Source organism: Columba livia, chromosome 1 (genome assembly GCF_036013475.1).
Source record: "Columba livia isolate bColLiv1 breed racing homer chromosome 1, bColLiv1.pat.W.v2, whole genome shotgun sequence".
Classification (NCBI taxonomy): Eukaryota; Metazoa; Chordata; class Aves; order Columbiformes; family Columbidae; genus Columba; species Columba livia.
In genome coordinates this window covers 176,260,437-176,282,776 of record NC_088602.1, presented here as the reverse complement: position 1 = coordinate 176,282,776, position 22,340 = coordinate 176,260,437, and the positions used below count along the sequence as shown (strand labels likewise).

At 39.8% G+C, this 22,340-nt stretch overlaps 1 protein-coding gene across 2 annotated transcripts in view; it reads left to right on the top strand.

Moving 5' to 3' along the window:
- SRGAP1 (SLIT-ROBO Rho GTPase activating protein 1) overlaps nucleotides 1-22,340 on the top strand; it is a 146,336-nt gene that overhangs the window by 81,795 nt on the left and 42,201 nt on the right. For both annotated transcript variants that reach the window (XM_065048568.1, XM_065048569.1), the window contains exons 4-7: nucleotides 3,024-3,086; nucleotides 13,489-13,671; nucleotides 14,059-14,187; nucleotides 20,649-20,870. In XM_065048568.1, coding sequence (XP_064904640.1) covers nucleotides 3,024-3,086; nucleotides 13,489-13,671; nucleotides 14,059-14,187; nucleotides 20,649-20,870 — 597 coding nt within the window. The remainder of the gene's footprint in view (nucleotides 1-3,023; nucleotides 3,087-13,488; nucleotides 13,672-14,058; nucleotides 14,188-20,648; nucleotides 20,871-22,340) is intronic.

The window sequence follows — 22,340 nt, the reverse complement described above, 5'->3', positions numbered from 1 at the left end:
TTGGTTAATAGATACTAATGCATGTCTCTTGGACATAGTGAATAAAAAAAACACGTCGGTGGTTGTTTGTCAGGTTTTAATGGCCTGATTAGAGCTCTCAGCTCCAGGAAAACGCGTGCTGTGTCTTACATTCTGTTGTTTGGCTACCCTGAGGATGGTTCCTGGAGAAGCACACTGTTCAGACATGCTGAACTACTGCAGGGAATAGGAAGCATAAAAGAGAAATAGGAGGGCCATTAACCACTGAAAATAAAGGCTCTTCTTATCTGGCGCTCTAACACGCTATGTACTACACAGTAAAAACCGTATTGCTTGCCGCTTGGGTCAGTATTTCTTGATCTTAAATGGTAATGTAAAAAATTCTGGTTCTTGAAAATAAATTCCCTTTATACTGCAAAGGTTAAGCAAATTTCCTGATTTTTGTTGGACAATTCCTACAAAATCTTTCATCCAAAAGAGGCAGCAACTGACATGTTATCCTTCACTACAGGCACCTTCTTCAGGTTGGATTCCCCAGATGAACTGGTGGAAGGACGATTCGTCTGTGATCCTGGGGCATTGCCAGGCTGTCTCTTCCTAATTTTTACTCTTTTTACTGATCATTTCCCTCCCTCTATTTTCACTTCCCATTTTAGAGCCTATTGTCCTTTCCTGAAAACATTTCCCTCTTTCCTCTGTCATCACCTCTTGCACTCACCCTCCAGTGTACTATTGACCAATGTGCTGCTCAGAAAAGACTGTGCATGCATGGTGGCCAGTAAATCCTGAGGGCTGGACTGCTTCTGCTTCAGTGCTGCACAAAGCTCTAAAGGGGCAAAGAGAAGAAATGAGTCCTCGTAAATAGTGATAATTCCCCTAATCCTCAACTCATCCTGTGTCTGTTTGTGTTGAGGTGTAAGTGAAGAGCAAAAAAGTAGGCTATGTCTTTCAGTGAACTATTGTGTGCTTTGCTTACAAGAAAATTGAGTTGGAGTTTTGTGTCTCACCTTCTGAAACAAACTTTTGTGCTGCCAGGCTAAGGCACAAAACATTCCTGTATATAGGGCTTGGGTTGCCGTCAGCTTTGAGGTGATAGTGCCCAACACTTGAAAAGGATAAATTGCTTGAAGCTGGAGTTCATCTATGTTTTTTTCCCACATGTATGTGCTTTCATCTTCCAGTCTTAATGTCTACAACCTTATTTGTATGTTGTGTCCTTCTTTCAGCTAAAGCAGTTTTAAAAACAGACTACTCATATTCAGCACTATAGAAGCAGCTATCCAAGAGATAGTGGTGGCTTCCATGTCGTGGAGCTTTGAGGAGGTGTGTAAGCTGTGTCAGAAGTGCACTGCTGACTTTTAAGGGCAGGTTGCCAATGTAAAGCAATGAAAAGCAATTCAGAATTTTTGCTAAAGCTTTTACTGTGTTTCCCTACAGCAGCTTGCCAATCTGCGATCCAGTTCTTTATAAGCACTCTGTGCACTGCCCTGCATATAGATTTTTATCCTTCATATTAGATTAAAACAATCTGATATTAGCAAAGAAATTTAAGTAATAAGCCTTATTTTCTAGATTCTTCGCTATTAGAGCATACCTTGTGAAAAATACCAGACTTTGAAAAGTATAAGGAAAAGGGAAATTTTTGTAGTAGTTCTGTATAACTGTGCTTCAAAGCATCTGTCTCACTGTGCCTTAGCTGCTACAGCCAATGCCCTTGGGAATACAAGAATTCCACTGCAGTGTTTTTTAATTTATGTTTCTACCTTCTTGTTGGTTAAAAATCATCTTGCATATAAGGATTGGAGTGAATATTGATAAGTGGTATGACAGGTTCCTTAAAATACTGCCCAGAGTTAGGAGTGTGACAGTAGGAATAGGAGCCAAAAAATGCAACATTTTCTGTTCCAGCTACTGTACGTGTCTGTTGCATCTTCCTGGAAGACGCAGTGGGTGGGATGTGTGGGGTGGTTCCTCCTCAAATGTGGGTGTTGCACTGAAACTTCTCATTCAGAAACCCTTATTCCGGCAGGTGTTTTAGTGATGGCCAAGTATGTGTTAGCGGCTCTGGAGATGAGTCATCCCTGAGGATGTTCCTTTGGCTTCTATACAAACACTAAGTACTTCTCATAGCTTAGGCCATTATCTATCATGAAGTTGGAGTTTTTAAAAGCTGGGCTAATTATCAATTTATTCACAGAAAGAAAAGCTGACATTTCCAGCCTGGATATTACAATGCTGAGCATCGCAGAAGAGATGTAGCCAGGCGGTTTGCCAGGTCCCATAGCTCTGTTCTACAGCTGTTTTCCAAAGCTCGTGGTACAAATGCCTTCAACTCTGGCACAGCTGCCACAATTTTAATCTGATTGAACTGCTATGGACAACTAACAAAGGAATATATTTGAATGAGACTCCAATTAAATACTCTTATTTTGACATACTTGCTTTCTTTAATAACTAGTGCTAGGCATTTCTTTTTTTCTGGGTCAGAATGAAAGTAAAGACACCGTCCAGAAAAGCTAAACAAAGCTGCCCAGTCTGTGGAATATTATGCAGTTGAGTATCTGTTTCAAAGAGGAGGCCCAATTATTTCTTGCATAAATATTTGGATAGTTGCATGTGCTGAGAGACAAAGACTATTCTAGGTGTAAAACTGGGCAGGATGTCCCTCTAGAATATCACATTCCACATGGCTTAGTTTTTGTGTATATCATAGCAGTTGTACAACAGTACACAGTTTGTTCCATTAAAAAGGTGTATAACATTAATCCTGAACTTCAGCCTTTCTGTTGGCACCTAATGTCCTGATGCTTCATGGGAAAATCTCTCAAATTACTTCTGGGTTTCCTTTTAGAAGTTTTCTGTCCAGGTGTTATATGTGTACCTCTGCATCATTATTTTAGTTCACTGTAATTCTGTCAGAACCGTGTCTTTGCAAGCAATATTGCATTCACTATCTAGGGTGAACAATGAGTATGAATATAAAGAAGCAAATGCATGTTGCATGTTTTGCTTGCCTTTTTCTAATGATTTCTTTTTAATTACAGAGCAAAGAGATTGCATTTCAGCTTCATGAAGACTTAATGAAAGTTCTTAATGAGCTTTACACAGTAAGTACTGTCACTTATTTAGCTTATCTTCTACTATATTGGACTTCTTCTATAAGTTTTAAGTGTCCCTTTATCTAGCAAGTTACCCCCCAGTGGAGATGATGCTTGTTTTTGTCTTTTTACACAGTCTGAATTATCTCTTTTGGAAAAACTACTCAGTTGTTTATAATACATATGCTAATGCTTTCAGGATTACTCTTTAGTTTCAACCCTTTTTCCCTCCAGACTATACTAAGCCAGTGTATTGTAAGTTTTGTTGATTATTAACAAGGCATTTCTACTCAGAGCTTGCCAGAGCAAGGCTTCTTCCTTTTCTGCCTTCTTTCGTCCATGCTGCCATCTGCTTGGTTTAGACTCATGGACTGCACTGAGTAAAAATAGTAAATGTTACTTATGTGCCCTTCCCTCTCCCGATCTGGAATAAGTAAATAATTAAAAGAAAAACAGTGTTGTGTAGGTTTTTCATACTATTCAGAGAGGTCAAGAAAAAAACACTCTAAGCATTCTGGCAAGCTGCTGCTAACCCATTAGAAAATCTGAGAGAAGGTAGATCTGAACTTCTTTTCCTCTTTGAAAATCATCTATACAACTTGTTAGTAGGGGATGAGGTCTTGTCTACCCAAAAAATGTTTCCCAAAATATTTTTGAGGGGATATGTTCTGAGAAAGAACAAAACAGGAATTACTCTTTGTTTTAAACATAGGTATACAATGAAGAGGAACTGGTAATATCCACCCCTTACCAAAGTCTATTGATTCTTGAGGGTTGAGGAAGTTGTACATTAAAATTCTTCCTTCTGTCTGGAAGAACTGAAACTTCTATGCTCCAGTACCCTGCATAACAGTCTCTAGACTGTTCCGTTCTCTGTCCTCAAGATTTGGGGGACCAGAAAAAAAAAACCCCACAATATCTATATCAAGAAACAATTTGTGATATTAAGGAAGTTTAGGAAGATATCACAGACCAGGTCTCCTCAGCGAGAGATCAGTCAAACTTTACTTTTATGCATCTTGTCGGTTTTTCTTTTAACTTAGATAAAATGTGCACCCATCAGTGGATGGGTTGAAGAACATTTGAACTCAACAACTTAGGTGGCAAAAATAAGATCCAAACAAATTTAGACGTGTCTCACTGTCCTGGGTTCTCTTGGTTTGTAGTTATGGACATGGATTCCTAACACCTACCTAAATTTTTTCCTGGCGGTGGGGGGGGGCTTTTCTTCGGGGCTTTCTTTTTCCTGAAATCACCACTGATTTTGTAGGATGTAATACTGCAAAACTCTGTTGGCTCAAGCCTGTAGTCAGGGCAGTGTGCTGGGATCAGCTTCTGCACAGCAGTGGAGGAGCCATTGCACTAGTGGGGCTTCAGTGGTGAGTAAGCCCTGAAAATACAATCATGTTTTAATTAAACGGTTGTGTAACTCCAGGGCCTGGTGAGGTGCGGGATTAGTGTCCCTGCTCCCAGAGTAGGAGAAGAGTGAAGCATGTGCTGAAATACTTTGCTGAATCATCAGTGAAAATCTGCAGGACTGCATTTTGGTATTTTCACTCTTTTTCTTCGCACTAGTGCTGTATCTTCCCACTGATGGCTACAGATTTATTCAGATCACAAAATCACAGAATGTTTGGGATTGGAAGGTACCTCGAAAGATCATCCAGTCCAATCCCCCTGCCGGAGCAGGAACACCCAGATGAGGTTACACAGGAAGGTGTCCAGGAGGGTTTTGAATGTCTCCAGAGTAGGAGACTCCACAACCTCCCTGGGCAGCCTGTTCCAGTGTCTGTCACCCTCACTGAGAAGAAGTTTCTTCTCACATTTAAGTGGAACCTCCTGTGTTCCAGTTTGCACCCATTGCCCCCTGTCTTGTCACTGGTTGTCACCAAGAAGAGCCTGGCTCCATCCTTGTGACATTAACTTGTATGTTAATGATATTAACTTGTATGTCATGGCTTTCAGTGAATGCAAACTACTTTCTCAGAAGTTCAGATTTTTGTAAAATAGGAAGTTTTTGAAGTTATTAGAATACAGAGCATGTGAACAATTTGAATTAGGTTGCTGTTGCAGGGTGGTTTTTTGGATGGAGTTTATTTCACCTAATGTTCAGGCATCTGCAGTGTAGGTACAAATATCTTAGCTTGCCATCTGAGTTCCAGTGATAGTCACTGGAAATCTAATATGGGGAGATCAGCCCCTCTGTCTGATCAGATGCAGACACCTGCTTCAGATGAAATGACCTACACCGTTAACTCCATTGTCCAGCTTTCATTGACTGCAAAGGAATTGGTCAGCTGTAGATTCCCATCTTTAGCCAGTTGCAACCAATACTTAGTAAAGTGACAATATGGTGCAGAACAACACCAGTTCCACTGATTGCATCTTTAGAATGATCATCAGCATATCTGTGTAACATATGTGATTGTGCACATAAAGGTAGAAACCTATCTGGACACATGGAAACCTCATGCACAGGTTTTTAATTGTGTGACATTTACTGTTTACAGAATAAGATCCCAGTGGCTGTACCAGAACAAGTATCTACAGTTTTAAAACCTGGGAGGTGTGTTTCTCAGTCACTTACAAAAAGGAGAAGTTATCTTCCTCTTTGCCCGTGATTTATGGAAATAAAAATTTCAGTCTGACTGTTGTGAGATAAATCTTTGTGTCCAAAAGAAAGCAAATTAATATCAAGTCAGCAAAAAATATACTAATATTGAAGGCTCTACTTATTATTCAGCTCTCTGATTGTTTTTTTTTAAAAAAGGAATGGAACATTCATGAGGTATAACTCTTAAAATGTGAAGCCTTTTTGGAGTTTCAAAATCTCTAAAGACTTTGAGTGAAGGGGAGGTATTGGAGTTTTTAATGAACTGAGGGTGTGTGTGAAGAAGGGTTTAGTAATCTGTTTACTTCTTATCATCATTCCTTATCTTACAAGAAAGGTTTGTGAATTAAGGTCACCCTCCAGAAATAAAAAACAAGCAGTTGTGTGTAAAAGTGTGTTGAAGAGAATGAGAGAAGAGAATTAAAGTCACTAATTGCTACAATAGTGAGAATTGTTTGTGCTGAGGCACATGTGTATAGTCAATGTGAAGAAATTGCATGTTTTATTCGTTACTTCTTGAACTTCTCAGATGAGAAGTGGGTTCTTTAGGCAGAGGTGTTCAGGCACACACAGTAATTCTGCAGCTCCACAGTAACTCTTTCAAGCAAACACGTTGTTTGCTCCACAGACAAAGTTTAAGACATAATTTATCTGGATTTCCATAATGCTACAGCGTCAGGGACTGGATTAAGCGCTCATTTTAAACTCAAAAGATGAGAGGCTCTACGCACCCATCTCTAGGATACCAGCCAGACCTAAGGCTTCACCACACCTGCTTTCAGACTTCTCCAGCACCAGGTATCTTGAAGCCAGGTTATCCAGAATGATCCAGAATAAATGGGATGTTTAAAGGAATTGCTATGAAATTGGTCCGAATATTTTTAATGGATGAGTTCTAACATAGCCTACTAAGTATCAGAATAATAACTAGCTTTTCTTCAAGTAACAATGCTGTATCATGAGTCTAAAAATCCAGTTTTGCACTTCTGCCTCAGAAAATCCTTTTTAACCTGTTCATAGGGCCAGATCTGAAACCTGCTATAGCTAGGGAGTTGTGTGCATTTGTTTTGATGTTTTTTAGATCAAACAAGTCGATAAGCAGTGCCAGAGACTTTGCAAAGAAGAAACTGTTCTAAAGAGAAGAAAATAAGAAATCACTGAGGAATTGAAGAGACATGCTACCTTCCACTAAGAGCGGGTTATGGAAGATTTTCAATTAAATAAAATTTCTGCTCAAAGATATTTTTAACTTGCAGAAGCTTGAACTTCTGCCTTCTGAGAGAGATAAACTAGAAAGCATTTTGGCTGCTTATTTAATGTGAAAAAGCTCAAAACTGTCATGAAATGTCAAAAAAACCCACAAAAAAAACCAAAAACCAGACACTGTGGAGTATTAAGTATCTACTGTTCTTTAATAATGCACACTAATAATAGACGTTTCTCCTTGCGTACACTTTATATAATTAATTCATTTTCCTGTTTTCATTACTAGGAATAATTTTGAAATAGGAGCTTTGTACCATAGGTCTTCATTTACTCCCTGAGAGTAGCTTAGCTTGTGTCGACTTTGACTGGTGCCATCCTCATTAAAATTAGACATCATGTACAGGATTGTCGAAAAAACAAGAACAGAAGCAGGTGAACTGAGGCTTCAGAAGATGTTCTAAGAACCAGTGAGCCAACCAGGCTTATTTTCCTGGAAGAATCAGAATTTTTTAAGGGACACAACTTCATTTCCCATCTCTTTTACATAGAGAAGGTTTTCTTACACATCACATTGCATATTCCTATGTTTTCTACATGTTACTCACATGATTAGTGAAATGCATTTTTAAGACTCTGCAGTTTCATTTCTCAGTATTTTACACACTTGTTCTTAAATTATGACTCAAAACATCATGCTAGAAACAATTAAATAGCTAAGCTGCAGTCTGTACCTTTGCAAGTTCATGAAATGATGAGTGGCGAGTACTTTTAATTATGCCTGGCTTCTCCCTGACTGTGCCAGCCACTCAGCATTGCCAGGTCTGCAGCATCCCAGCTGCTGCATTCCTCTCTTACTCCTCTCCCTGTTACTTTTTCAGCCGATGTAGACTAGTAATCAGTCCCACATTTTGCCTAAGGATTTAAACTGTTGAAACTAGAGCAAGGCATAAATTTTGAGTGAGCGGGGATAGGGAAAGAGGAGCCCAGTTGAATGTCTGGGGTCACTGAGAGGAGGTTATTTCCTGACAATTACAGGTCAAACTCAAATCTGCAGGAGGTTTTGGTTGGTGTTTTTTCTGAACTGAGAGATTTAGAAACCTTCTTACATGTTGATTTAAAGAGGCAGCAGATTATTGATGTTACAATAGATCATCTTTGCAACAGGGAGATCTCCCCAGTCAAACTCTTCTTCTGTTTTTCTGGAAAGCTAAAGTATCTTGTATTATTAGATCAAATACTGGAATATGACAGTAATGTCTGAGTGATTTGGAACAGTAGGAAACAGAAGGTAGGCAGAGCCTTTTCTTGCAATGGAGTGGGCTCTTCACTGGATTTATTTATGGGTGAGGGCATATTCATAAAAGACCTCAAAGGCATTGGGGGGGGATCAGTGAGGTGACAAGGTTGCTAAAAATATAGAGCTGTTCTGGTAGTAAGAATGAGGACTAATGGTGGAGAAAAGTGATGTGCATCGTAAAAATACATCTTCACTTGGCTTTCTAAATTACTCCTGCTGGCATCACGCTTCTCACAAGCAACACAAATGTTAAGGCTTTCAGAAAATGGAAAATGTAGAGACAGTCCAAAGCAAACAATTTAATATTAAATAGGACAGGGCTGCTGTGCCACTTTTATTTTCCATTGCTTTATCTTACTCTTTAAAAATCTTGGCTCTTTAATTTCTCAAGATAGTTGCTGCCAGATTTTCTTTTTTTCTTTGTTGAAATAACACAGAATCTGGATCCAATATAGAACAGTTAAGTCCAATTTCCTATAGCACACCAGAGATCTGAGAAGGTGAAATCAGTGACTCTGTATTGGTAGTAATATATCAGTGACAGCTCCTGGAACCACATCAGAGATTGGTTTGGAAGCGAACAGGATGCTGAAAACAGCTAATACTGAGCCTATTTAACTGCTGGAGGCCACTGATGTAGTAAAATTGGCTTAAGATTTTACTTATTTCTTGGAGAAAGTGCTAGCTAACCTGATTTAATGAATCCCTTGCTATTCCACCTTCTGATAAGAACTCACGACTTAGCAGAGACAATTCTGAAAGAATTCAAACACAGTAATTGCAACAGGGACGAACTACTGTTTCATTAAATGCCTGTTCCCTGAGAACCGCTATAAGAAAGCTCGTAATTATGCAGTTTTATTATAAAAATCAAGCATATGGTAACACATGGTAATTCCAATATATTTTAACTCTGTAGCATTCAGTCCTAGTGCATTGAGTTAAGAAGCTTTCTAGAATAGAAGTATGCATGTAGAAAAGGAAATCCAGGGCCTTGCTATGGGAATGTTTTCCTCTTGTAGCCCAACACTAATTACTGTCTTGTTGGTGGATTTGCCCACATAACAATTGTGCGTTTAAATAAAATGATTATCTAAAGGTTTACTCTAACATGCCCTTCCCTGTAATAAGTGGTATCTTCTGCCCTAAGCTGAGCTCTTATGAATGATGCTGAAAATTTGGCACACAAACCAAGATGGTCGTATCACTAAGCGAACAGTCTGTCACCTACAAGTGGGAGAGTTTGGGTAGCATAATCTTTTTCATCTTCTTATAGTCTGACTTAGTTATCTGACAGAAATATATATTTTACATCACTGCATCTGCAGAATAAACCTGATAAATTAATTGGAGATAAACTCACTATTTAATTTTAGAAAGGGACTAGTATGCATTTAACAATGCTTGTTCACTACAGTGGAGAATTGCAGCATATGTCGTGGTGACAGTTCAGCAATCTGCAAAATTATGACCTTGCTTTCTCTTTTCAGTGCATACTTGATGGCTGATCAATAAGCACTTGGGGGACTAATTAAAGTCAGTTCAGTGATAGATACTCTCACAGGGTAGTCTGTCAGTTCAACAGTTTGGTGGACATTTCAGAAGCAGTATTGCTTGTTTCATCCAATTATTTGTCACTTGAATTTCAGATCTGTGGATCCGTTAGGTATTCACAGGTTGGAGATCTGTGGATCTCAGAACTCTTCATACAGTAAGTCTATTTACAGGAATTAGGCAAGCTGTTTACTGCCTTTTACAGTATCTAACAGTCTTTTGAAAACTCCAGGGATAAAAGATGGTATTATGTTAAGGAAAAGAGTCAAATATGCAACTTAGCATGCAAATTCTAAGCTAATTTTTTTGAAGAAGCATGGACTGAAATACTTGGAAGCCACTCTCTAGCTTGTTCCCATTTATTTTCCATGTGTCTGTCTAATGCTTTCTCAAGTTAAGCTTAGCTGCTGCAATATCAGCTCTTAAAAAACATTGACAAATCATGAAGAAGGCTGGAGCTGTCAGCTTTCCCCAGAGGCCTGCAAAATAATGATGTCACTAGTGCATGAGATAAGCAGTACTATCAACATCAGCTGGACAGGAGTCAAATGCATGGGCTGATCACCGCTCTGTACATAGTCTGTATGGATTTCTAAGCCTGTGTGGCTTGGGTAAGACAGACTTTGACTGTTTTCCAGCTTTGTGAATACTGCCAAAGGGAGGGCTTCTTTTTCAAATGTAGTTATCTTAGGAATAATTTGTACCAAGAACTTGTGCAGAGATTGTTGTGAGAACATGGATTTTAAGTAGACATTTTGATTCCCCATAGAGACGATGAATTCCATGTAGTTCTCACACAAGACTTTCAGTTGGTGTAGAGTGAGACACTCTGGACTTGGCAGCATGTGCTGCAAGCAGGCAGTGAGAGGAAGAAGTCCTCTTCGTGGATGGGAGGTTAGAGGAGTCAGTGTGGAGGTGTCTGAGCCTCTTGGTGAGAGCTGGTAGTGATGCACTTCTGCTCCTTCACTCAACAAGGAGGCAAGCTGGAACGTCACAGCCGCTGCAGAAAGACATTTACGTCCAGTCTGCTGGTCTACATGGCACTCGATAAAAATGCTTCAAAAACTTCAGTGCTTATTGCTCTTGTCAAGCAGAACAAATCCTTGCTTCACCACTTCAGTCAGATGCTTTGAGATGTGCTGTTAGGAATCTCTGAGGTATTATTATTGTTCCCTCTGCAGGCAGAAAAACTGGGAGAGTATTAAAGAAACTAGCTTTCTTAGATGGAAAGACACGTGAGTTAGCCTCAACTAAAAAGTCTGTGCAGCTGACTCAGGACAAAAGATAATAAACAAAAGCAAACACCTATAGACTTCTGTAAAAGAGCACTCAAAAATTGAGTAAAAAGGCCATGAGAGAGGGGCACCACCTTGGTTTTCATTTCATTTTTCCCATAATTTTTAGTAGACCCATAACACTTTCTGTGCTTCTCTGGTTTGTTTTGTAAATCATTTCTTTAAGAAGCTCATTACTTCTCTTTGCGGTAATTCTTTCCATGTGGCTGTGTGAGTTAGACTGCCTGGGCACAGATTGTTGACAACTTTAGGAATGCCTTTAGTAACAAGGCAGGGTACAGGGGGCTGAACCTGCTGCTTGGTTAAGCTGGGAACTGTGCAGATCTCGGCTCTGCAGGCTTGCCTTCTCTTCCCAGACTGGTTTTGTTAATCTTTGGGTTTTGCTTCATACATGTAGACACTGAGCTGCTGGGGCAGCGGCTGTTCCCAGCAGGTGTGGGCAGTGCTGGGACAAGGAGCTCCGCTCTGGTCAGGCCTTAGGAACGTGACTGTGCTATCAAATGACAACAGCAGCAATAACACTAAGCCCTGCTTTGGGCAGTTTGGATTTTTTTAGCAGAGAGCTGTAAACATGTGTTTTTAAAAATAAAAAAAGGGCTGCTGTTTTTGATGGGTGCCTCCGACTGTTTTATGTTACTACAGGAAGCTGGTGAAGAGTTGCCTGATTCATTGTTCATATCAAAACTATTTCAGTTGTATCAACAGCATACCATCAGTATAAAACAGTGACATGCATAGTTAAGGTGTATAACACATGTGTAACATACATGGTTATGCAAAAATTCAGCTCTCTAAAAGCTTCCTTATTTCTGTTGCATAAGACTTTAAATATGCATCTGTTCAGCCATCACCTGACATGACATGCAGTTGGGTTTTGTTTATCCACGCTGCAGCAAATTTGCACTATTTAGCCTTAGCATCCCCAATGTTGTCACTCAATAGATGCTCCTTAGGTTGGCCTAACTACTCAGTTACAAAAAGTACTCTTCTCTCTAGGGAACATGGCAGCTCCCCAAACTAATCTGTCCACTCCATGGCTCACACAAAGCTTTGCTGAGGGAGGAACAGCCCATTTGATTCCTCCCTGGCTGTGTCCTTTGAGGAGATGTGAGTGGCTTGCATGGCCTCGACCCAAAGATAACATCTGCTGCAGAGAGCACTTTGGCATCCTGTGAAGAAGAGAGGAGGCCTCCATCCGCCCAAGGATGCCTTCATGCTTTGTTCCTTGCTTGAAACTTAAGACAACAAAAAAAAAACAAAGGGAAAAAAAAAGGCTGGGGAAGGTGAAAAGTGCTTTCTGTGGTGGAGATGGGCAGAGACAGCCCTCCCCAGCAGAGGTGGGTGGCTTGTGGTTGCATGCTGCCCACTTCACAGCACTCAAGCTGAGGCTTTTCTTGCTTGAAGGAGAAAGGGAAGACTGGGCTGAACTAGCCTCTCTCCCTCTTTGTGGTCAGTGCAGCACGTGTTTACAGGCTGGCAGCCCGAGCCCTCTTGTCTGAAGAGCCAGCATTTGTGTAGGGGGAAGAGAATGGTACTACCTGGAGGGCTATGGGGAAAGCATCTTGACAACTTGTTTGTCAGGGGAGTCCTTCTCCGGCTCTTGTCTGGGTTTAGGTCACACCTGATCTGCTGGCTGCACAGTTGCGATCTGTGTCTTTCCAGGCCGTGGACAGCTGTCCAGCTGGCCGGGGATGTGCTCCCAGACCAAAGCTTCCCATTGCCTCTGCTTCCTTCCTGTTGCCTCTGCTTCCTTCCCCTTTCCTCCATGCTAAATGGGTCCTTCTGCTTTCAAACGTTCAGTGTCCACAGCTGAGCTGTTCACTTAGCCCTGACGAAGTCAGATCGATGTGGCACTGACATAGGTTGTTTTATTGCTCATTATTTCACGCTTTCATTCAAAGACAGGAACCCTGAAGTTTAGTAAGATGGATTTTGCTCTTTCCTATCAGAGCGATGAAAAAAAAAAATCTCCCCGAAATTTTCTACACAATTTTGACTGAAATATTTGGTAGCTTGTTGCCCTCTTGCCTACCAAAATGTTTCTGTGATACAAGACCCTTCTGAGCAGACATGAGGCAGGATGAGAGATGGTTTCACAAGCTTATATTACAACTCCGTCTCCTTTCTCTTTATTTATAGTGATTAGTAAAGCATTCTGAACATTTAGAATTTTAGATATATGAATACCTGTTTCTTTAAAGTGAGTGCTGGCAGTTTGGACATCATCTGGCAGCCTCATTGAAAGTCAGGTGTATCAGCAAGGCCAATAGGCTCACAGCGTCCCTATTGGGATACTATTAAATACATCAGAAAAGAGAAATGCTCTGTCTCTGTTGGTAAAGAAGCTTATTCAAGGTCCATGTTTATAAGCGAACTCAAAGGCCCTGTGATTTTTCATAGATACCTTTGTATTTTCATTTTCTCTGTTTTCGCTCTTGTCTTTTGCAGGTGATGAAAACATACCACATGTATCATGCAGAGAGCATCAGTGCAGAGAGCAAACTGAAGGAGGCAGAGAAGCAAGAAGAAAAACAAATTGGAAGGTCAGGGGACCCTGTTTTTCATATTCGACTAGAAGAAAGGCACCAGAGACGGAGCTCTGTGAAAAAGATTGAAAAAATGAAGGAAAAAGTAAATAGTCCTTTTATTTAACTTCATTTGAAGTAAATTCGGTGCATTTGTGGCATTCTTTAGCATGATATTAGACAGAGAAGTCCAGCTGGGAGTTAAAATTAAACAAGGTACACATAATAAACTAGCAGTGGGTCATAAATAACTTGACTTAATTGCAGTTCAGAGAGGGGAATACTTTGTTCCTAGTAGAATTCTTACTGTATGGTTTGTCACATTTGAAAGAAAATACTAAGTTATCACTTTGTATTACGTTTGATATATGTATAACAGGCTGGCAGCTAAGATTCTTTCTTGTTAATAGGAAGGTGTGCTTGAATTGTTACCATTTTGCTGCCTACCAGAAGAGAAGTAATTCAAATACATTAATATACATCTTTTTCCTAGCGTCAAGCAAAATATTCCGAAAACAAGCTGAAATCTATTAAGGCCCGTAATGAATATCTGCTCACCCTTGAAGCAACCAATGCTTCTGTTTTCAAGTATTACATTCATGACCTTTCGGATTTAATTGATGTGAGTATTGGCACATTTGTTTTCATGTTTATTCTGTTGTATTAGCACATTTGTTTTCATGTTTATTCTGTTCAGGAATTTATTTATTTTTTATTTTCAAAGGGAATACATTAGTCTTATGGGTTGCCTATGCTTATGATTTATAATATTGTACGGTATAATCAGCAGATTTTCCCTTCAGCTTTATATTTCACAAAATAAAGTGCCTTTAAAGTTAGAACATTATGATTTCTCCCCATGTGGCAAGAGAAAATATGACAGAAATAACACAAAAAAGGTAGGCATTTCCATTTTGTACTATAAAAGGATTTCTGGGGTACAGATGTTTTTTACAAAGTAAGCTTCTTAAGTGGGCATCTAATAACGGTACTTGACTCAAAAGAAGGCATTTCCTCTGTGTCTTCAAAGTCATTTAGTTTCATGCATTTAGTCATTGAATCAAATATACACTGCTTTTTATTCTAATTTAGTGAAGTTTGCGGAACAGACACAGTCAATCCCATACTTTATACTGTGAACAGCATTTTTACTGATTTCCATTATGTTATTCCTGTGAGAATATCACTGGAGAATGAGGTTTTACACTGATATTGACTTATACCAGCATTTGGTCTCCAGAACCTGTATTATTGACATTCTTAGATAATATGGAGGGAGCATCCCACACTTATCATGTCCCACTCTCTTTGTAAACTGACCACGTGTCTGATAGAGAAAATTTGGAGACAGCAAACACAAGTTCAAGAATATTCATTAACTAGTAAAGCAGTGTTAAGTAGGTCAGTGACTATGCCCCCGTGAAATCCTAGATATTGGAATATGCTTTCTACTGCAACAATAGCATTTGTTATTTACAATAGTAAATAACATTCACATACAGTCATTTCTGGTGGGATGTTCATCACAAAGATAAGCCAGCTGAGCTCTGATTTCTAATATAGGATAAATTAATGTAGCATTTGACAAGAGGTTTCTCATTTCTACTGGCTGGAGAAGCAAAGCTTGATAGAGAAGGTGAAAAATGCCTTCTTGAGATGAATGGACTAAAATAGCCTCATATATGCATTTTACTGAATGTTTTCTGAATACTGAGTGTCAGAGTTGCAAGGGGAAGAGAAGTGAAGCTCTGTGTGCATACATACACAAAGACCAAACTCTTTGGAGTTAGCATTTGTAAAGATATTTACACAACCAAAAAGACTAGAGCTCTCTCATTTTACAATATTTAGTAATGCAGAAAAATGATACCTACTTTGCGTGGCCTTTTCCAAACTGTGGACCAATGGAGACAATAACATTCTTTTTGGCAAAATGGCCTTAGAAATTACTCTTCCCTAAGGAATTTAAATGGAAAACTTAACTGTCCTTTTCATCACTGTTTTGTAAGAGCAGGCTGTAAACATGTGCAACCAGAATTTGCTTCAGAGCCAATTTAATCCGATAGTGAGCTTGTTTAAATGAAGTGTCTTTCAGACATTTGTATTTAATCATAATACACTGTGAAAGCATTGGTATCTGGACAGAGTGTTTACTACTTGACAAAGGAAACACTTCTTGTAAATGCAAGAGTCTTGGCAAGATTTTGGGGTTATATCATTGCAATGTGTGACATGCTTCCCACTGGCCATATGTTGCAACCATCCAGACTATTTCGTTTTGTGAATCTATTAATGTAATGGTACAGTTCTGAATTTTCAGAGCAGCGGTGGCCATTTCATTCTTTGCCCTCTGTCCTCTGTCCCCGTGTGCCTGCCTGACTTTCTATGCTTGCCTGAACTCTCTCTTGCCTGTATAGAAGGGGCTACTTCTCCTCTATGTCTGAATTCCAGTTAACATGGAAGAGATTTAGAACTCCCCAAGCTGTTGCTGTTGCCCATAAATAAAACTGAATGTTTTCCTGTGTTACTGAAAAAGTATGTCTGATAAAAATGGGATAAATATATGATGGAATGCAGCGAACTGTTCAATATATACATTTTTTTTGGTAACAAGATTGGGGAGGCTTGTGGGATATAATTTTTTTCTTACCAAAAAAATATAGATCTTTCATTTGGATTCTACTGCATTTGCCATTTGTGAAGCTCATGTGGAAAATCCTAAATTACAGTTCCTCAGCTGAACTCAGTCTGAACTGTTCAACTCCTTCATTTCATCAACAAAGCTCAAGGCTTCTGACTTAAAATGATGATTTGTTGTTCATCTTCAGCTCTTCAGATAAAAGCAAGATAAAGATATTGCTGGAGTCTTAGCTGGATGTTTTAATGCATTTAGAAACCTGAGGATTGAGACCAACATTTGCAAAAAAGTAGAGGGATAAACAGGATTTGAAAGGCACAGAATGTTTCTGTTCCCTGCATACTGTTCTAGAGGAATTTGAATTTTCTGTTAAATATTTCTTCTCTGCTGATTTTAAGTAGGATCTAGTTCAAGGAAAGGACAGGATTAGTTTTGTTTATTTGTGCCTTGTAAAAAGGTAGTCAAGACTATTTGTTTTGCTGAATAAAATAAGCTTTATCTCATATGTAGAATTTTTTTTTAGGATTGTGGGTTTCAGAGTACAGACTCCTGCTAATCTGACTGTTAGTACCAACATCTGTCCACATGGCACATACTGTTACTCATTTACTTGAAGATTTCCATGTAATTGAGTTTATTAGATTTATCTGGGTATAAGAGGAATGCAGGGACCTTTTTTTCAGACTTACCGTGCACTCATATGATCTGAAGATAAATGCTCGGAAATAGTGATCAAAACAATTTGACTGTAGTTCTGCTGCTGGAATAAATAAAATATTAATGTCTTGGTCTTTCTTAGAGTGGAGATTCTGAATCTCTAATTGCAGTCTGCATGCTTTGGATGGTTAGGAAGTTAGGGAACATTTAGCTCTTATGATCTTAATGTATTCTGTAAAGGTTTTTTGTTAATCATTCATAGAACCAAGTTTAAAACTAGGCTAGAGTGTGTGAAGCTCACAGTATTTGTTACATAAGTTCTCATAAATACGATATGTGCAGCCAGATCCCTTCGATTTGAATATTGATATCCGTGTAACAGGAAGATTAGAAAGTGACTTATTCAGAGGTTAAGACTTTTTTTATTAATTTCTCTTTCCATTGGCATTAGAATTTTATTATTTTATTCCTGAAATGAAATGAAAAGTAGTTCGGCTGTTTGATTGAAGCTCCGTGCTAAGCACTGTAGTTTATTTTGTTCAAGCCTAAATATACTCTGGGGTGCAATAAAGACGGTAAATGCTCTTGAGACTGCTTCAGATTTAATTCCAGATAAGAATAGAATGCAAATTACAAAATTAATTTCTCACACATATCCCGAATGCAACACTCATCTCCCTCCACTTTGCCCAACCAGAAGTCTTTATGAATCCAGAAATGCAATAAAACTTGTAATCTATGATTTCATTTTCTCATTTCTCATCTTCGTATCTTGTTGCACCGAGTTCTCATCTCTCTGGCCCACAGATTGATAGCAGATTTTGTTAGCCTTCCAGCTGCATCCGTGATGTGCTGATGAGTGAACCTCGAAGATTCATATTTATTTTGGTTGACGATGGGGTTTCTTGCTTGAACTTTACAAATCCTTCTCCAAGCCACAGATTTTTCCTGAAAGTCTTGTATACAGGCACATGTGTGTGTATCTGCACACGAATGTACTTTTTTGCAACACCACAAAGGTTAGTCATTTTTTTTTCCAAACCTGGTCAGACAGGATGTGATGGGGGCAGCAGTTTATCGGCAATTCATTAAATTTTTAGTCTTAGTAACGAACAAAAACCTAAACTCCCATCTCCATTACAGACAACTCTCTTTCTAAACCATCACTAGTACTAGCAAATTAAAGCAGTACTCTTCTTTCTGAGTAGCCATGAGTTGCTGTTGTGACAGAGCCATTCCCCAGTTAAAATTATCTTTGTCTCCAAATTTTGGAGAAAGTGAACTGTAGTCTGGCAGAAGTAAGAGCTGTGATGTCTAATGAATGCTTATTTTTGCTTTTATGAAAATAACTTTACTCATACCTATTCTTACTTAAATAGTTCAAGCAACATTCCAAATTCAGGCATTTTGAATTCCATTCAAAGAGCCAGTGGTGATAAGGCATTAGTTCAGGATCTGGCTTTGGTGCCTGTTTGCTGTGCTGGCATTGCAAGAAAATGCCTGAGTCTGGCAGGATATTCTGCTTCACTTGAGGAACCCTTGTTCATGGCTGAGAGGCCGTATTTGTCACCCTCTCCAGCTGTCGTCACCTGCAGAAGATGGCCATGGCTTCCATTAATGGGCAGGTGACAGTTACTGTGTAGATTAAGGGTTAAACAATAAAGTTCTTGGTACTGTCACAGCATAAAGGCTGCAAGCTTATATTCCAACTTGCAAAAATCTGCATCAGAAACCCATACGTCTCAAATTGTAAATGAATAAACTTTCTTTTGCTACTCAGACTAATCCTCTAGAGCCAAAATTCAGTCTCTAGATGCCTGTAGTTTTGTAACACATGGAAATCTGGCCATGCTAAACCTGGCATTGCCCTCTATTTCTAATTTCCTCTCAGTTTAATCTTCCATGCGGTCTTTCTGAAACTAATGCACATGAAATAAAACAGCTGTCCTGATCCACTTTCTTATCAGCACTTTTAGTCTGTCTTTTTCATCCAAGATAGTGAATTAAATATGAGATCTGATTTGACACAGAACAAGAGAAAAACACCAAGAGAGTTTTCCTTTTAGAAACAATATTTTTTAGGCTGGAGGTCTTTGAAATATGGATGTGCTTTAGTAGAAAAGCTGAGTGGCTGTTTTAGTAAGTGTAACACAAATTTCCATTCTATAAATGCAAAAGAGAGAGGTTAACCTATGTGTGTTTGATTGAACATGACATCTTTTTCCCATTTTCTTTAAATGGTTCAAGAACTGGGTTTTGGGCAGTCACTGTCCCATCTGCAGTAACTACCCACAGTACTTGCTACAACTGGAATCTTAGTCTTTCTGGAAGTTTTGTTGTGAATAAAACAGCCCTATGTTGTCAGATCTCAGGGAGCAGTTTGATCACCAGTCATTAGTGCACCTAAGGCAAGATACGAGGGGCTTCTTTCTCTTCTACACACAGGTTTAGGTATGGTAAATAGGTTGAAAACTCCTTTCCACACATTGTGTGCATGTATCTGTCTATCTCACTCTCTTTTTCTTTCTTTTTTCAAATAAGTAAGAGGAAAGGGAGGGGAACATGATCCCAGGAGTCATAAGGGTTTGTAGGAGCTGGGAGGGAAGTATGCACATAAACATAGTCTTCAGTGAACTGAATTCAGATTGCTTCTTTACCCAACTGCTTCTCTTTACTTGTGAGTCCTGCAGGGAAGGATGATTTTAAACTGTGGGTGGGCACCAGGACGGGTGGCTGGAGCCTGAGGGATGCCCTGCAGCTGCCTGGTCTCTGGCCCGGACAAATCTCTCCTGTTTGAATAAAGAACATTGCTTTGTATGCAGCCCTTAGCAGACTGATGTGCCACCACTGGGTGACAGAGGGGTTTGCGTTACATCTGCCATTACCTGGAAGCTCGCTGAGCAGAAGCTGGGGTTATTGTTTACTGTGTTAATGTGGGGAAAAAAATAAGGAAACAGCACTTGATATGCTACCGCTGTGACATTTTAAAAATATATTCAGCTGTTCCTCTAAAATATTAACCAGTCATGAATAATGCAAACTGAGGATGTTTAAAATTCAAGAACAAACACAGCTTTATGTTCTACCAATTAGCTTTCAATTGCGTTCCAGTGTTATTCTCACCCCCAGAAAAAAGGACCTAACTTATGACTTTCTGCATTTAGTAACATGATGTACATTGCTCGCTCTGTCTGAGCATGGGAAATAAGATGTTTACAGTAAATACATTTTCACTGTCAGGGGAAAGGATGTTAAACCGTTCTTGTTGCATCAAAAAGCATCTTAGATGGGTCAATAATGCTAGAGGCAGTTCTGAGGCTTTTTGTTTGGACACAGACATGGTGAGCAGGAATTGCTTCATTTTCAGTTTGGTGCTGCTATTGGATTTGGTGGTAGTTATATCAGGCTGGGTTTAAATGAATGATCCGAGGCTTACATATGACAACAATACTGAAAAGCCCACTTGCGTGTGGAGTCCTAGGCCTTTTCTATGTAAGTACAGTAACTGCACGTCTGTATCTGATAAATAAATGCAAACATATTGCCATACTTGTACACTCGATCACTTTTCTAAAACTATCCTTTAATCTTTGCAATAGACTGAGGATAGTAAATACTTACTGTCTTGACCCCAGTATTGTATTTTAATTTAGAAGATATTTTGTAAAATACTTCAAAGATAGAAGAATTTCAGGACAGAAAATTTTATTGATAATTTGTGGCTTGGGAGATTGGAATGGTGTTCCTCCTTTCTAATTTGTTTTATTTTCACTTTATTGTGGTTTTAGTGTTGCGATCTTGGATACCACGCTAGTCTGAACAGAGCCCTAAGAACATACCTTTCTGCAGAGTATAACCTTGAAACTTCCAGGCATGAAGGCTTAGACATCATTGAAAATGCAGTTGACAGCTTGGAGCCACGAAGTGACAAGCAGAGATTCATGGAAATGTACCCTACCGCTTTTTGTCCACCAATGAAATTTGAGTTTCAGTCTCATATGGGTGATGAGGTCTGTATACTCACAAGTATCCCCATGGTGACTATTTCTGTATCCCAAGATAGAGAATTTATCCCCTTTTACAAAGAGTTTGGTAAAATCTACCCAAAAGCAAGTGTTCTGAGCTTCTTCAGAGTTCTCAAGTAAAAACTGTTGTGTGTTATTATATTCTGTATTACTCATAATGACATTGCTGCAAGTTTGCTGGCCAGCCTGTGTTCAGCCCAGCACTCATGTAAGTAGTGGCTTTATGGCTTCTCTACCTGCCTCATCCATAACAGAGCTTGTGGGTGCAGAGCTGCTCCGTTTTACACACCCTGAAATGTCGCCTTTTCCCTTTCTTCCTCCCCCGCTTTATCATCCGGAGATTTCAAACATAGAGGGTAGCCCAGCCGTGCCCTGTTCTGCCACACCAAAGGCCAGATGGGAGGGAGTGTCGACCTGCTGGAAGGCAGGAGGGCTCTGCAGAGGGATGTAGATAGACTGGAAAAATGGGCTGATTCCAATGGGATGAAGTTCAATAAGGCCAAATGCCGGGTGCTGCACTTTGGTCACAACAACCCCCTGCAGCGCTACAGGCTGGGCGCAGAGTGGCTGGAGAGCAGTCAGACAGAAAGGGACCTGGGGGTGCTAATTGACAGGAAGCTCAACATGAGCCAACAGTGTGCCCAGGTGGCCAAGAAGGCCAATGGTATCCTGTCCTGTATCAAAAACAGCGTGGTCAGCAGGACAAGGGAAGTGATCCTTCCCCTGTACTCTGCATTGGTGAGGACACACCTGGAGTATTGTGTTCAGTTCTGGGCCCCTCAGTTCAGGAAAGACATTGAAGTGCTGGAGCGGGTCCAGAGAAGAGCAACACGATTGGTGAAGGGACTTGAACATAAGACCTATGAGGAGAGGCTGAGGGAGCTGGGGTTGTTTAGTCTGGAGAAGAGGAGGCTTAGAGGTGACCTCATCACTCTCTATAACTACCTGAAGGGAAGTTATAGCCAGGTGGGGATTGGTCTCTTCTCCCAGGCAGTTAGCAATAGGACAAGGGGGCATGGGCTTAAACTCTGCCAGGGGAAATTTAGGCTGGATATTAGAAAGAAATTCTTTACAGAGAGAGTGGTCAGGCATTGGAATGGCCTGCCCAGGGAGGTGGTGGACTCGCCATCCCTAGAGGTGTTTAAACTGAGATTGGACATGGCACTTAGTGCCATGATCTAGTAAACGGACTAGAGTTGGACCAAGGGTTGGACTCGATGATCTCTGAGGTCTTTTCCAACCCAGTCAATTCTGTGATTCTGTGATTCTGTGAATAGGAAAGCAAAATGCAGAGTCGTCTGTGTTTATCTTTGAAGGAAACTCCAGGGTTTGCGTTTCTGTGTGACAGAGAAGCAACACAAAGCAGCCTTAAAACAAGGCTGTGCTCTGTAGTCATAAGATGTGGAAGGTAGTTCCACACCTTGTAATGCATAAATACTTCACATTTAGATGGAC